Source organism: Bufo bufo, chromosome 2 (assembly GCF_905171765.1).
Source record: "Bufo bufo chromosome 2, aBufBuf1.1, whole genome shotgun sequence".
In the NCBI taxonomy this organism is placed as follows: Eukaryota; Metazoa; Chordata; class Amphibia; order Anura; family Bufonidae; genus Bufo; species Bufo bufo.
In genome coordinates this window covers 473935492-473952862 of record NC_053390.1, presented here as the reverse complement: position 1 = coordinate 473952862, position 17371 = coordinate 473935492, and the positions used below count along the sequence as shown (strand labels likewise).

Sequence of the window (17371 nt, the reverse complement as noted above, 5' to 3'; positions counted from 1 at the left end):
CCTGATCACCCCCCTGTCATTGATTACCCCAATGTCATTGATCACACCCCTGTAAAGCTCCATTCAGACGTCCGCATGATTTTTACGGATCCACTGATAGATGGATCGGATCCGCAAAACGCACACGGACGTCTGAATGGAGCCTTACAGGGGCGTGATCAATGACTGTGGTGATCACCCCATATAGACTCCCTGATCACCCCCGTCATTGATTACCCCCCTGTCATGATCACACCCCTGTAAAGCTCCATTCAGATGTCCGCATGATTTTTACGGATCCACTGATAGATGGATCGGATCCGCAAAACGCACACGGACGTCTGAGTGGAGCCTTACAGGGGCGTGATCAATGACTGTGGTGATCACCCCATATAGACTCCCTGATCACCCCCCTGTCATTGATCAACCCCCTGTAAAGCTCCATTCAGATGTCCGCATGATTTTTACGGATCCACTGATAGATGGATCGGATCCGCAAAACGCACACGGACGTCTGAATGGAGCCTTACAGGGGCGTGATCAATGACTGTGGTGATCACCCCATATAGACTCCCTGATCACCCCCCTGTCATTGATCAACCCCCTGTAAAGCTCCATTCAGATGTCCGCATGATTTTTACGGATCCACTGATAGATGGATCGGATCCGCAAAACGCACACGGACGTCTGAGTGGAGCCTTACAGGGGCGTGATCAATGACTGTGGTGATCACCCCATATAGACTCCCTGATCACCCCCCTGTCATTGATTACAGGGGGTTGATCAATGACAGGGGGTTGATCAATGACAGGGGGGTAATCAATGACAGGGGGGTGATCAGGGAGTCTATATGGGGTGATCACCACAGTCATTGATCACGCCCCTGTAAGGCTCCACTCAGACGTCCGTGTGCGTTTTGCGGATCCGATCCATCTATCAGTGGATCCGTAAAAATCATGCGGACATCTGAATGGAGCTTTACAGGGGGTTGATCAATGACAGGGGGGTGATCAGGGAGTCTATATGGGGTGATCACCACAGTCATTGATCACGCCCCTGTAAGGCTCCACTCAGACGTCCGTGTGCGTTTTGCGGATCCGATCCATCTATCAGTGGATCCGTAAAAATCATGCGGACATCTGAATGGAGCTTTACAGGGGGTTGATCAATGACAGGGGGGTAAAGCTCCATTCAGATGTCCGCATGATTTTTACGGATCCACTGATAGATGGATCGGATCCGCAAAACGCACACGGACGTCTGAATGGAGCCTTACAGGGGCGTGATCAATGACTGTGGTGATCACCCCATATAGACTCCCTGATCACCCCCCTGTCATTGATTACCCCCCTGTCATTGATCAACCCCCTGTAAAGCTCCATTCAGATGTCCGCATGATTTTTACGGATCCACTGATAGATGGATCAAATCCGCAAAACGCACACGGACGTCTGAATGGAGCCTTACAGGGGCGTGATCAATAACTGTGGTGATCACCCCATATAGACTCCCTGATCACCCCCCTGTCATTGATCACCCCCCTGTAAAGCTCCATTCAGATGTCCACATGATTTTTACGGATCCACTGATAGATGGATCGGATCCGCAAAACACATACAGGCGTCTCCCTGGAGCCTTCCAGGGGGGGTGATCACCCCATATAGACTCCCTGATCACCCCCCCTGTCAGGCTGCATTCAGATGTCCGTATGATTTTTACGGATCCACGGATACATGGATCGGATCCGCAAAACACATACGGACAACTGAATCGAGCCTTACAGAGGGGTGATCAATGACAGGGGGATGATCACCCCATATAGACTCCCTGATCACCCCCCTGTCATTGATCACCCCTCTGTAAGGCTCCATTCAGACATTTTTTTGGCCCAAGTTAGCGGAATTATTATTATTTTTTCTTACAAAGTCTCATATTCCACTAACTTGTGTCAAAAAATTAAATCTCACATGAACTCACCATACCCCTCACGGAATCCAAATGCGTAAAATTTTTTAGACATTTATATTCCAGACTTCTTCTCACGCTTTAGGGCCCCTAGAATGCCAGGGCAGTATAAATACCCCACATGTGACCCCATTTCGGAAAGAAGACACCCCCAGGTATTCCGTGAGGGGCATATTGAGTTCATGAAAGATTGAAATTTTTGTCCCAAGTTAGCGGAACGGGAGACTTTGTGAGAAAAAAATAAAAAATATCAATTTCCGCTAACTTGTGCCAAAAAAAAAATATTTCTATGAACTCGCCATGCCCCTCATTGAATACCTTGGGGTGTCTTCTTTCCAAAATGGGGTCACATGTGGGGTATTTATACTGCCCTGGCATTCTAGGAGCCCCAAAGCGTGAGAAGAAGTCTGGTATCCAAAGGTCTAAAAATGCCCTCTTGAAAGGAATTTGGGCACCTTTGCGCATCTAGGCTGCAAAAAAGTGTCACACATCTGTTATCGCCGTACTCAGGAGAAGTTGGGGAATGTGTTTTGGGGTGTCATTTTACATATACCCATGCTGGGTGAGAGAAATATCTTGGTCAAATGCCAACTTTGTATAAAAAAAATGGGAAAAGTTGTCTTTTGCCAAGATATTTCTCTCACCCAGCATGGGTATATGTAAAATGACACCCCAAAACACATTCCCCAACTTCTCCTGAGTACGGAGATACCAGATGTGTGACACTTTTTTGCAGCCTAGGTGGGCAAAGGGGCCCATATTCCAAAGAGCACCTTTCGGATTTCACTGGTCAGTTTTTACAGAATTTGATTTCAAACTCCTTACCACACATTTGGGCCCCTCGAATGCCAGGGCAGTATAACTACCCCACAAGTGACCCCATTTTGGAAAGAAGAGACCCCAAGGTATTCGCTGATGGGCATAGTGAGTTCATGGAAGTTTTTATTTTTTGTCACAAGTTAGTGGAATATGAGACTTTGTAAGAAAAAAATAAAAATAAAAAATAATCATCATTTTCCGCTAACTTGTGACAAAAAATAAAAAGTTCTATGAACTCACTATGCCCATCAGCGAATACCTTAGGGTGTGTACTTTCCGAAATGGGGTCATTTGTGGGGTGTTTGTACTGTCTGGCCATTGTAGAACCTCAGGAAACATGACAGGTGCTCAGAAAGTCAGAGCTGCTTCAAAAAGCGGAAATTCACATTTTTGTACCATAGTTTGTAAACGGTATAACTTTTACCCAAACCATTTTTATTTTTTACCCAAACATTTTTTTTTTATCAAAGACATGTAGAACAATAAATTTAGAGCAAAATTTATATATGGATCTCGTTTTTTTTACAAAATTTTACAACTGAAAGTGAAAAATGTCATTTTTTTGCAAAAAAATCGTTCAATTTCGATTAATAACAAAAAAAGTAAAAATGTCAGCAGTAATGAAATACCACCAAATCAAAGCTCTATTAGTGAGAAGAAAAGGAGGTAAAATTCATTTGGGTGGTAAGTTGCATGACCGAGCAATAAATGGTGAAAGTAGTGTAGGTCAGAAGTGTAAAAAGTGGCCTGGTCTTTCAGGGTGTTTAAGCACTGGGGGCTGAGGTGGTTAATATTTTGGTGTTTATTTTTTACTAACTTTTAACCCCCTTAGGGACTAGAACCCTTGTCCTATTCACCCTGATAGATCTCTATCAGGGTGAATAGGATCTCACACTGTCCCTGCTGCTCTGTGCTTTGTGCACACAGCAGCATGGAGCTTACCATGGCAGCCAGGGCTTAAATAGCGTTCTGGCTGCCATGGTAACTGATCGGAGCCCCAGGCTTACACTGCTGGGGCTCCGATCAGAGGAGGAGGGGAGAGGGGACCGTGTGGCCACTGCCACCAATGATTAAAACTGGGGGGGCTTGGGTGGGGGCGCACTGCGCCACCAATGATTAATACTGGGGGGCTTGGGGGGCCACACTGCGCCACCAATGAACATAAATCTCTCATTTATTCATGTACAGGAGGCGGGAGCTGGCTGCAGAATCACATAGCCGGCTCCCGACCTCTATGAGCGGTAGCTGCGATCCATGGCACCTAAGGGGTTAACTACCGCGGATCGCAGCTACCGCTCATGGAGGTCGGGAGTCGGCTATGCGATTCTGCAGCCAGCTTTTTGCGCCAATCCTGGGAAGTAATTTCGTCCAAAGAGACGGGCACCGGCGAAGGGAAGTCCAGTTAGAGAACGCTTGGAAGTCACGTCTGCTGTCCACACCTTAAGCCAGAGCTCGCGGCGTAAGGTAACTGCAAGCGCTGAAGAGCGCGCAATGAGGAACTTCCCGCCTGGGTGATCAGCTGTGCCAAGAATCGTAGATCCTGAGCAGAGACCTCAGATACCAAGTCTTGGTCCAGCTGGCTACCCCACTCAGAGATTGCCTTTGCCACCCACGCGGAGGTGAACACGGGCCTAAGTGCTGACCCTGTAGCTGCAAAGAGGGACTTCATCAAGGATTCCATCCGACGGTCTTCAGGGGTCTGAAGGGAGGATCCATCAGCTACAGGAATAGCCGTATTTTTGGCTAGCCGTGCCACTGGTGGGTCGACCTTGGGAGGGGATGCCCACGTGTACACACAATCCGCTGGGAATGGATATAGAACATCCAGCTTTTTAGGGATGGAAAAACAAATGTCTGGATAATCCCAAGCCTTAGAAATCAACGCCGAAAAATCATTATGGCGAGGGAACACCTTAGAGGCCCGTTTTGGACGGAAAAAGGATGGGGGGGGGAATCATCCTGCACCTGGAAGGTGTCCCGGATAGCTGCAATGAGGCCATCTACAGTGGAGGAAAACTTGGAAGGCTGCTCTGTATCCATGTCCAAATCAGAATTCTCTACCTCTCCTTCGGACGGCACGTCCCCAGGAGAAGAAAAACCTGAGTGAGATCTTACACGGGGTGGAGAGGGAGATGCGTTAGAGGAAGAAACGTGTTCCACTCTGGGACGCTTTTGTGATTGCCATGCGCTGACGGATTCACCAGAGGAAGTGACCTAGGGCGGTCACCTGAGCAAGAAGCTCTGGAGGGTGCATGTGAGGGAGGTGCAGCCTGCGCTGGTGGCGGATTCTCAACCAAGACCCACTATGGATAGGGAGAGTGTTTTGGCCCAATCCGGCAAAGTCCCGCCCCCTCCCAACTCCTTTGTTCACCGGCGTCCCTGCATGCTGAAGATGTCTAATAAAGTCACCCCCCCGTGCCGGTCGAGTCACACAGGAGACCGGAGAGTGCCTCTTCTCGGGAGGGAGGGGAACTTATCTGTCCTGCCGCCATCTTCACCCTTCCTCTTAGTGGCAGGACGCTGGAAGAGGAACTTGGATGGGTAACCTTGTCTTCTTGTGGGGGAGGAGGCAGTGTGGCGGGCCAACACTGGCATGCTCCCCCGGGAGAACAGGGAGGCTATGCGACCACTGTTTCCCACCCGAAAGAGAAGGAAAAAAAAAATAATATATAAAAAACCTTCAGGGGCTACCCTGGTCTTGCCTCCTTTTAACTAGTATCAACGCCTCCTAGAGGACATAGCTATACCCACGGTTCCTGTGTCCCCCAATAAATATGGGCGAGAAATGATGTTTTAGTGTGTCCATAGTCAGAGCCATAGCTTTTTTTATTTTTTGACAGACTGTCTTAGGCAGGGTCTCAATTTTTTGCAGGAGGATGTGACTGTTTGATTGGTACTATTTTGGGGGGGGGGGGGCATATGCCTTTTTGATCGCTTGGTGTTGCAATTTTTGTGATATAAGGTGACAAAAAAAATTACTTTTTACATTTTTTTACAGTGTTCACCTGAGGGGTTAGGTCATGTGATATTTTTATAGAGCTGGTTGTTACAGACGCGGCAATACCTGATATGTATACTTTTTTTATTTCACTTTAATACAATAATAACATATTTGAAACAAAAAATGTTTTAGTGTCTCCATGTTCTGAGAGCTATATTTTTTTTTATAGTGATTTTCTTATGTAGGGGCTAATTTTTTGCGGGATGAGGTGACTGTTTTATTTGTACCATTTTGTGAGACATATGTTTTTATTGCTTGGTGTTGCAGGCTTTGTGATGTAAGATGACAAAAATGGCTTTTTTTGACACCGTTTTTATTTTTATGGCGTTTATCCGACGGGGTGGATCATGTGATATTTATAGAGCCGGTCATTACGGACGCGGTGATAACTATTGCGTGTGTGTTTTTTCCTATTTTTTATTATAAAATCACGGGAAAGGGGCATTTTTTTTTTATTGAAAACACTTTTTTTTTGCTATTTTTTTTTTTAAAAACTTTATTTCTGTCCCACTCTGGGACTTCAACTTTTGAGGGTCTAATCCCCTCTGCAATGCATTACAATACATCTGTATTGTAATGCATTGCCTGTTCGTGTATTACACTGAGTGATACACTAACAAGTTGCCTAGGAGACCCAGCCTGGGGATGGATCGCCTCGGCCCCAGTAGAAGGCAGGTCCCGATGCCTGCAAGGCAGGTCCCGATGCCGTGCTCATTTATAATTTTGGCCTGCCACCTGCTGGCCAAAATACGAATTGCAGCGTCAATACCCTTGGTCTCTTCATAGAGACCCAGGGTATTGAATTCAATTACCAGCATCTTCATTGGCTGCAGAGGATGTCGATAAGAAGCCCGTAAGCGCGTTATAAAGCAGAAGAAGTTCAGCAGGTTGATATATATTTTTGTGGGAAAAGATGCAGGAAAACTTGTAATTTATATATTTATATCTTTGCTTTTTTGCAGCCCTGTGAAGTGCTATTGGTACAGGGAGTAGTTACTAGTGACCGACAGCTATTTCTCTATACACAATGCTATCACTGATATCACCCTCCTGTACTAAGGCTGTTCACAGGAGGTAGAAAAGCCAGAGATATAAAAGTATAAATTACAAGTTTTACTGAATCTTTTCCCACAAAACTATATAAATCAATCTGCTCAGCTCCTCCTGCGCTATAACAAGCTGCCTGCAGATTTCACTGCATTTTGTGGTGACAGGTTCTTTTTATGACTGCGATAAAAATAAGCAGGCTTGCATAATAATTTTGGGTTTAACTTTATACCACTCCTGAGAGATCACAGCCACTATTCTCGTTACTTTTCAAATTTGGCAGAAGAAGGCTAAGAGCTAAGAAGAGGACAAGTGAGGAAAAAAAAACAAACAAACAAAAAAAGAAAACAGCACAAATATGGAGCATGTTTTGGCACACCTTTTAAAATGGTACATTTTAGCCAACATTGGCATTTACACATTGACAAATGAGGGCCAATGAGTTTTGTTATTTTTGGCACATACCACTGAACATAATTCATTTAACCCTACGATATTCCTAAACAAAAAAGAGTTCATGTCAATAACATAAGTTAAAGGGATCTGACAGCATCATAATATTACCTGAGAGATAACCTTGAAAGCAGCCGTTTTACCAAGCTTCTCCCCTCCTTTGCTTACTGACTCCGCTGAATGTTTGGCAGTTTTGGCAGCCTCCTCAACTCCCTCACGGATTTTGCGACCAAGATCACTTTTACCAACTTCATCAATGCTCTACAAAAATAAGATGTGTTTAAATGTTTACAAAAAACATACCAGTGGAAAAGATTTATCTAGAGAGTTCAGTGTTAAAGAGCACAGTCAGCAAGATCAATCCTATTAAAAGGGGTTGTCCGCTTTTTACTATTGAGGACCTATGCTCAGATCGGCAGGGATCCAACTCCTGGCACCCCCAGCAATCAGTTGTTTGAAGAAAGCGCCCCCACCTTCTCTGCTCTGTTTACTTACTCACCGCAGCAATTGCAGTGGTGAGCAAGTGTAATTACAAATATGGCGTCTCTATTTACTTCTATGGGACGGCTCTGTATTATTCACTTTTCAGATCCCCGCTGATCCGATATTGATGACCTTCACTATTTGGATCCTAGGAGCCTGCACTGGGGATCCCCTGGACCGGGTAAGACCACCGAGATTGCCATTATGAGTGCGTACTTGTATACTGAAGAGGACATCCACAGGTTGATTAATGAGGATGTTAGTGATGTTACATTCCTTAGCACTCCCTCTATTGACCTGTTTAAAAGGAAGTTTGAGCAAGAGTCTAAGACTCACTACCATTAATTTCACCTCAGTACATTGAGGGAGTACTACAAAGCACAGCGAATTCCCAGGGGATTGAGATCCCACCTCCGCCCAAACCTCTTCCCCAATAACCAGGAATTTTGCAAGAAGTTTGAATCAGTTAAAAATTAATATTCTTTCGAACTGATGTTACTTAACATTGAATATTTGCATAAAGAGGTCAACATTATTAAAAAAAAACTATCGACATTGTATATGCAGATTCAGGGTTTGTTGGCTGCCGATGATTTTGTTGCCCATAAAGAGAAAATAATCCATCATGTACAACGACAAAACGGAAGTCGAAAAAACTAAACGGGATAAGTGGTACCATGACTTGGAGGATTACCAGTCCGGACAGGTATATAATTGGCAAAGTCAACAAACACGCAATAGGCCTCTAAGAAGAAAAGGCAAGGGGAAGAGATCAGACCAGGGTCACTTTGGTTTCACAACTTGTGACTCGGAATCAACGGATGAATCTGTCAAATCAGTTTTTTTTAGGAAGACCAAACCACATAGTGGACGGAAATCCCGACGTGGCGGCAGGAAATATCACAGGGCCCAGAAAAGACCTGCCTCCACCTGCATACCCGAATTACAACCGGGGGCATGAGAGAGATTGACGAGACGGACTCACAAGAAATAAATCAATTGGTGGTAAATATATCGTCCACTGAATTGAGTGCCGACCAGGTAGGTGTCTTGGGACATGGACTGTCTTTTTGTCCCACAGCTGACACCGATTGGTTTGAGATTGAACTTGATCTACAGCGTTTCTTTAGGAGACTTAGATTGAAGGCTTTTTTTTAGCACCACTGTTGAGAAGAGGGGTGCATCCAATAAATATGTGGTTGAATTACCTTTAGCAAAATATGAGTTGAACAATAAGAGTAATTTTGTACCTCCACAGAACAATCATATTATTGAATAATACATCCAGATTGTCACTAGACAGGTTAGAACCCTACAAGAGCACAGCAGGCAGATACACTTTAAGGCTAATATGACACGCTGCGAGAAGGAAGCATTGAAAACATTGGTGCAGAATAAGGATATCACTATTAAACCTGCGGATAAGGGGGGAGCTGTGGTTGTTATGGACACGGACAAGTACATAGGAGAGATATGTAGGCAGTTGGATGATGGGGAGGTGTACGAAGTGTTGAGACATAACCCCAAATGGGAGATTGCTAGGGTTGTGAATGATCTGGTAGACTCAGCCCAAGCACGGGGCATTATTGATCAGGATTTATGTCAATTTCTCAAGGTGCAGTACCCCATCACCCCCCTGATATATGTTCTCCCTAAGATTCACAAGCAGTTGATAGATCCCCCGGGCAGACCCATTGTGTCTGGCAGGGGTTCTATCTTTAGCAATATTGTAATTTTTGGGATAGGCTTCTTCATGTCCATGCATCCTCAGCTCCCTCCTATATTAGGGATACTGGAAATTTTTTGACCAAATTATGTGATATTTTCTTACCTGCACAGTTCTATCTGGTCAGTTTTGATGTGGTATCCTTTTACATGTCGATTACACACGAATATGGGTTAAATGTCGTCGATGTGGTCCAGGCCGGCATGGGACTCACTCCTTAGGCGCGCCGGTTTGTCCTCCACTTCCTCGAGTTGGTCCTAAGGAGGAATTATTTCCTCTTTGGGAACACCTTTTACCAACAATCTCGGGGTGTGGGCATGGGGTCCAACGTGGCACCAACTTATGCCAATATTTTCATGGCTGAGGTGGAGGACAGACTGGTTTACTCGACTCCTTTCATGGAGTGGGTCCTGTGCTGGTGGCGCTACATCAACGACATTTTTATGATTTGGAGTGGCTCGATTGACTCTTTAAATGAATTTCATCAACATCTAAACAGTGGTGTACCCGGTCTTCAATTCACTGTGACCTTTTCTCGTGAGGAGCTACAGTTCCTTGATGTCAGGGTATATACAGAAGGGATTAAAAACAGACCTATATCAGAAGCCCACAGAGAGAAATAACTTATTGAGGCCATGACGTATGCTCGACTCCTTACCTTGGAGCCAGATGCTACGTGTTAGACGAGTGGTATCAGAGAATGATTTGTTTGCCAACCGGATTGATGAAATTTGCAATAAATTTTCCAACAGGAGGTTCCCGGGTAGGTTACTGCAAAATACCAGGAAGAAGATCTCCTTGGTTGATAGAGTGACCACATTCCAGGCTTCCCCCAAGAAAAATGATATAGGACGTATTCAGTTTGTGTCCACCTATGGCGGCCATAGTGCTGATTTAGCACAAAATTTAGGAAAGAATGGCTTATTCTACAGAGGCCTACCCACAGTTCGGGAATTTGGCAGCCCGCAATTGATGGCATACAAGCGGGGTACTAACCTTCATGACAAAGTGATCAAAACTGACATAGGAGATGGTGGCACAGGCGGCCAGAGCTACCTCAATCCCAAAAAGTCAGGGAATTTTCCCTGTCTGGGTTGCTGCAACTGTGGAAACATGCTCAAGGGCAATACCTTTGTCCATCCATACAGTGGTAAAAAAATACAACATCTCGGAATTCTATACATGCCGGTCTAAATTTGTCATTTATATGATTGTATGTCCCTGTAGCTTAGTCTATGTGGGAGAAACGACCATGGAAATTAGGGAACGTATTAACAAGCACAAAAGCACAATAAGGAAAAAATTGATGGATAAACCGGTGGCTAAGCACTTCAACGACTGTGGTCACTCTATCAATCAATTGCGATTCCGGGTCATAGACTCTGTTGATAATTCTAGAAGAGGTGGCGATAGAGAACGTATGTTGAGAAAGAAGGCGTTAAAATGGATTTTCACATTACAATCTCTACAACCCCAGGGACTTAATATTGAATTTAATGTGAATAATATAGATAGGTAGGACACTTCATGAATTATTGTACTTTTCAGTATGTGGCTGTTTTTACATGTTTTTTATGGCAAATTATTTTTATCGTCATTCACTTCTCACATGGATTTCTTAGGCCTCATGCACACGACCGTTGTGTGCATCTGTGTCCGTTGTTCCGTTTTCTGTGATTTTCTGCGGACCCATTGACTTTCAATAGGTCCGTTGAAAACTCGGAAAATGCACCGTTGTTCATCCACGGCCGTGATCCGTGTTTCCTGTCCGTCTAAAAAATATAACCTGTTCTATTTTTTGGACGGACAACGGTTCACGGACCCATTCAAGTCAATGGTTCCGTGAAAAAACACGGATGCACACAAGATTGACATCCGCGTCCGTAGGCTACTTTCACACAGACGGATCCACAGATCCGTCTGCATAAAAGCTTTTTGAGAGCTGAGTTTTCACTTCGTGAAAACTCAGATCCAACAGTATATTCTAACACAGAGGCGTTCCCATAGTGATGGGGACGCTTCAAGTTAGAATATACTACGAACTGTGTACATGACTGCCCCCTGCTGCCTGGCAGCACCCGATCTCTTACAGGGGGCTGTGATCCGCACAATTAACCCCTCAGGTGCCGCACCTGAGGGGTTAATTGTGCGTATCTTAGCCCCCTATAAGAGATCAGGTGCTGCCAGGCAGTAGGGGGCACACCCCCCTCCGCCCCCTGTATTACATTCATTGGTGGCCAGTGCGGCCTCCCCTCTCTCCCCCCTTTCCTAATTAAAATCCAATCCCCCACCCGTCCCCCCTTGGTTAGTTTAATAGCGGTCTGCAACCAGCGCAGGATAAATGCCTGCATTTATCCTGCATATAAATGTATATATATTGTTTGATACCTCCATTTGCAATATAACACGAAAAAACCTAACATGAGCAAAACATGTTCCCTTAGACAAAATACAGTCAAAAACAAATATTGACTCAACATCATATCTTCTTAAATATCTCCGTGTCTCACTATCTACACACCGCGCACGTCTGACCTGGACATTTAAAATCTTCATTAAAAAAAATATATGTATATTTTACCTGTTTATAAGCTTATGCTGTTGCTATTTCTCATTGTATATGTACATAGATCTCAGCAAGCATGCGCTGACTTCTGTATGGCCTTTAAGTCTGGGCCGGCACCAGGTGTAGATGCCCATCATTGGTGGCAGCGGAGAGTTCCGATCGGAGTCCCAGTTTAATCGCTGGGACTCCGATCAGTAACCATGGCAACCAGGATGCTACTGCAGTCCTGGCTGCCATGGTGACTTAGCAATTTTAGAAGCATTATACTTACCTGCGATGTCTGTGACCGGCCGGGCGCTCCTCCTACTGGTAAGTGAAAGGTCTGTGCGGCGCATTGCTTATAGCACAGACCTTTCACTTACTAGTAGGAGGAGCGCCCGGCCGGTTGCCACAGTTACCTATCGGCGTCCCAGCTATTAAACTGGGACTCCGATCGGAACTCTCCGCTGCCACCAATGATGGGCATCTACACCTGGTGCCGGCCCAGACGTAAAGGCCATACAGAAGTCAGCGCATGCTTGCTGAGATATATGTACATATACAATGAGAAATAGCAACAGCATAAGCTTATAAACAGGTAAAATATACATATATATTTTTTTGTGAAGATTTTAAATGTCCAGGTCAGACGTGCGCGGTGTGTAGATAGTGAGACACGGAGATATTTAAGAAGATATGATGTTGAGTCAATATTTGTTTTTGACTGTATTTTGTCTAAGGGAACAGCTTTTGCTCATGTTAGGTTTTTTCGTTGACATTTATCCTGCGCTGGTTGCAGACCGCTTTTAAACTAACCGGGGGGGGGGGGGGGGATTTTAATTAGCAGGTGGGGGGAGAGGGGAGGCCGCACTGGCCACCAATGAATGTAATACAGGGGACGGAGGGGGGTGTGCCCCCTCCTGCCTGGCAGCACCCGATCTCTTACAGGGGGCTATGATAAGCACAATTAACCACTCAGGTGCGGGGTTAATTGTGCGGATCACAGCCCCCTGTAAGAGATCGGGTGCTGCCAGGCAGCAAGGGGCAGTCATGTACACAGTTCGTAGTATATTCTAACTTGAAGCGTCCCCATCACTATGGGAACGCCTCTGTGTTAGAATATACTGTCGGATCTGAGTTTTCACGAAGTGAAAACTCAGCTCTGAAAGAGCTTCTATGCAGACGGATCTGCGGATCCGTCTGTGTGAAAGTAGCCTACGGCCACGGGCGCGGATGTCAATCTTGTGTGCATCCGTGTTTTTTCACTGACCCATTGACTTGAATGGGTCCGTGAACCGTTGTCCGTCAAAAAAATAGGACAGGTCATAATTTTTTGACGGACAGGAAACACGGATAACGGCCGCGGATGAACATCGGTGCATTTTCCGAGTTTTCAACGGACCTATTGAAAGTCAATGGGTCTGCAGAAAATCACAGAAAGGGTGCAGTTATTACACAGTTCTTAGTATATTCTAACTTGAAGCGTCCCCATCACTATGGGAACGCCTCTTTGTTAGAATATACTGTCGGATATGAGTTTTCACAATATAACGCAAATCCGATGGTATATTTTAACATAGATGCGTTCCTATGGTGATGGGGACGCTTCAAGTTAAAATATACCATCGGATTGGAGAAAACTCCGATCCGATGGTATAATAGGGACTCCTGACTTTACATTGAAAGTCAATGGGTGACGGATCAGTTTGCAATTGCACCATACTGTGTCAACGTCAAACGGATCCGTCCCCATTGACTTGCATTGTAAGTCAGGACGGATCCGTTTGGCTCCGCACGGCCAGGCGGACACCAAAACGACTTTTTCCTTCGTGTCCGTGGATCCTCCAAAAATCAAGGAAGACCCACGGAAGAAAAAACGGACACGGATCACGGACCTACGGACCCCGTTTTTGCAGACCGTCGTGTGCATGAGGTCTTAGTGATTTTTTTATTGTTTGTATTTCAGTTTTCTGGAATCTAGCGGTGGTCTGAGCTCCTCATCGGTGTCCATTCAGATAGGTATTATACTATTCCCTCTCTCTAGTATGGACTATGTTATGTGGATTAGCACTGTGGTGATGTAGGCACCTGGCCTTATAATGCAATATTATGCGTGAGACATTGTTTTGTCCCGATATTTACATATGCGGCTATTGGCGATCTCCACATAAACGGTTTGATGCATGATTGTATTCACATGTTACTTACAGGATATTGTTTTTCATGTGATGGTCATGTGATAGGTGATCACGCTCTGTGGCGCGCACTGTATGTACAGGAAAATGGGCCACAGCACTCTATTCGTAGAATGGCAAGGGTGGGTGCACGTCCAGGTTGTGTTCTAAAGCTCCACCTCCAGAACTATAAATCTCACAAATATTAGGACAGCACTTCTTAAGTAGTGAAAATTAATGATTTTATTTGATGTTATTTCAGCCGGAATAGGTGGTATGTCAGTTGCAACGTTTCAGGCTTAATAATCGGCCTTCATCAGGCACTCTGAGGACCACACTGTGTATACAGCCGGCGCTAGGCTGTATACACAGTGTGTATACAGCCGGCGCCATCTCAAGCAAAGTAAATCTGCAAAAAAAGGGGGTCAGTCAGCACCTGCCATGGCAGCGTGCACCTGCGCACTGGGAGGTGCTGACTGACCCCCTTTTTTGGCAGATTTACTTTGATGGAGATGTGGCACTCCAGCAAGTCGTGCACTCCTGATTAGCCTGTCTGCCCCATAGGCTGATTTTAATTACATTAAGTATAAAGCTGTAGCCTGCTCTCACTACATTCATTGGAAGCTGTCTAGCACCAGGAAAGGTATAGAGTGGGCTCGGCATGCATGTTGGTACCTGCATCCCTTGTAATGGAGGCCATTATGGCCCAAAAAATGGAAAAAGGCAAAAGTGGATCCAACATGCATGTGGATCCAACACTCCCTGAATTTTATGGCGGTCATTATGGCGCATAACAGGTAGTATTTAGTGTTAGGACCCGTCTAACAGAGATCGCCTTGAAGTTCGGCAGACGGGCTCAGATGGTTTTGTACAAAATGCATTGGCCAAGCATCTCACTTTATAAATAAGTGTAGCATTAGCACCATAATTTTTGTAATCATTATTTTTGTGACTGTGGCATTGTTGTACTTTATCTGATTAGTAGGTGGGAGCCCGTAGGTGATTGGCTCCATCAAGATGTGGGAGTGATCATACATGAGTATTTAAGGCTGCTATTTATATTGTATACATGCTTGATAAAGGCTACTGCGTAGCCGAAACGTCGTATTTTGCTTTTGTACGCACTCAAGGCTTTTGATTAAACATACACCAGATATGCTGCTGTGATCTTCCTTTTTTCTACTATCCTGAGGATAGGTCATTAATAATAAAAAGCGGACAACCCCTTTAAACCAGACATACTGCATGATAGAGTCAACCCTGCTGATTAAAATGATCTGTCTTGTGAAAATGGGTTATGGTGTTCAAGAATGTTTTATTACACCACCACCCAAAAAAAAAAAATATATAAAATTTTCGTCTGCTACTAGGCAAAAAACATTTGTCCTATACTAAATAGAGTGTGCGGATTACAAATCCGAAGTCAGAATTGTTGTAACATGTCACGAAATTTTGCTATGCATAAGTATGCCTAAATTAATTAAGCACTTGGAAAGCATTGAATAATTTTGAACAGGACAAATTTTACTCCAACAATTACCTGATCTACATCAAAGTTTGCATAGTAAACAGTGTATGGAAATGTAATGGAATACCAACATTTCAAAAAGTCTTGTTTTTCTGTTTAAAAGTGTTACTTGAGCAAGGCCCAGTATTGTTAAGTGCTTCAGGCATCTGCTTTTGCGTTTGTGAACGGTCATATTTTCCCGTTGCAAAAACCAGCAGTAGTTCCCCATCATGTTGGGATTCCAGCAGTCTTGATACCGGTTCTCCATTGTAGAAATATCTTTATGGAACCGCTCTCCATGTTCGTCACTTACGTGTCCCAAATTGGGTGGGAAAGAGTCAAGATGGGAATGTAAGAAATGCACTTTCAATGACATTCGGCAGCCAAGTTGTTCATATGCTGCAAGCATGTTGTCTACTAGTTCAGCATAGTTTGCAGCTCGTCTGTTCCCAAGGAAGTTCTGCACTACTAGCACAAATGCATCCCAAGCTGCAAGACACACTCGCTTTGTCAGATTCTTGCGCTGATCATAAGTAGTGTATTTGCCACATATGTAGCAGAAATTGTCTGGATCGTTAACACATTTGCGTTTATCCATCTTAAGTTTCAAAACTGATAGCACTATAACAGATCACTTTATCAAAATCTGTCCAGCTTGCCTTATATACTTACTGCAGACATCAGCCTGAATGCGTCCTAACAGGTCTGGACATGTCCATTTGAATATCTCCAATATAATGCATTAATATTATAACTGAATAGGTTTTGCATGTATAACTTAACCCCTTAAATCCAGATCCCAAACCTGGCGCCCGCTCGCACGTGCAGCGGGTGCCATAGCCACCAGGTTTCTTCTATTTTAAATAGCAAAGACCCGCGGCACATGTACATAAGGGTGATCGCATACATTTTCCCTTTCAGATGCCATGGTCAAATGTGACCATGGCATCTGGGCATTCCAGAAGCGGTAGTCGCGCACTTCTGCTCCGGTAACAGCGTTCCCCGGCTGAGATCGGCTTCGGGCCTATTAGATGACTATACCAATACAGGGCACTACGTGGCAGCATTGTAATAGTATAGTGCAAATGAAGTGTTCAATGGTGCCTATATAGACATCAATGAACACAATAGGCAATCTAATGATTGCAAGTTATTGTCACCCAAGGTGACTTAAAATAAGGAAAAAAAAAGTTTTGGCAAATATAAAAAAAGAAAAAAAAAGGTTTAAATCACCCCCCCTTTCCTTAAAATAAAAATACTTAAACATCTGTTGTGGGTAAACTGTTTGAAGGTTTTCTGAGAGATGCTATATTAGAGCATCTCAACGGAAATAAGCAAATAACGCCATATCAGCATGGCTTCGTGAGGGATCGGTCATGTCAAACTAATTTAATCAGTTTCTATGAGGAGGTAAGTTCTAGACTTGACAGCGGCGAATCAATGGATGTTGTATATCTGGACTTCTCTAAAGCATTTGACACTGTACCACATAAAAGGTTAGTATATAAAATGAGAATGCTTGGACTGGGAGAAAACATCTGTATGTGGGTAAGTAACTGGCTGAGTGAGAGAAAACAGAGGGTGGTTATTAACGGTACACACTCAGATTGGGTCACTGTCACTAGTGGAGTACCTCAGGGGTCAGTATTGGGCCCTATTCTCTTCAATATAT

At 44.4% G+C, this 17371-nt stretch overlaps 1 protein-coding gene across 2 annotated transcripts in view; it reads right to left on the bottom strand.

Annotated features, from left to right (window-relative positions):
* TIMM44 (translocase of inner mitochondrial membrane 44) overlaps positions 1-17371 on the bottom strand; it is a 262338-nt gene that overhangs the window by 168141 nt on the left and 76826 nt on the right. For both annotated transcript variants that reach the window (XM_040417742.1, XM_040417741.1), the window contains one exon: positions 7376-7525. In XM_040417742.1, coding sequence (XP_040273676.1) covers positions 7376-7525 — 150 coding nt within the window. The remainder of the gene's footprint in view (positions 1-7375; positions 7526-17371) is intronic.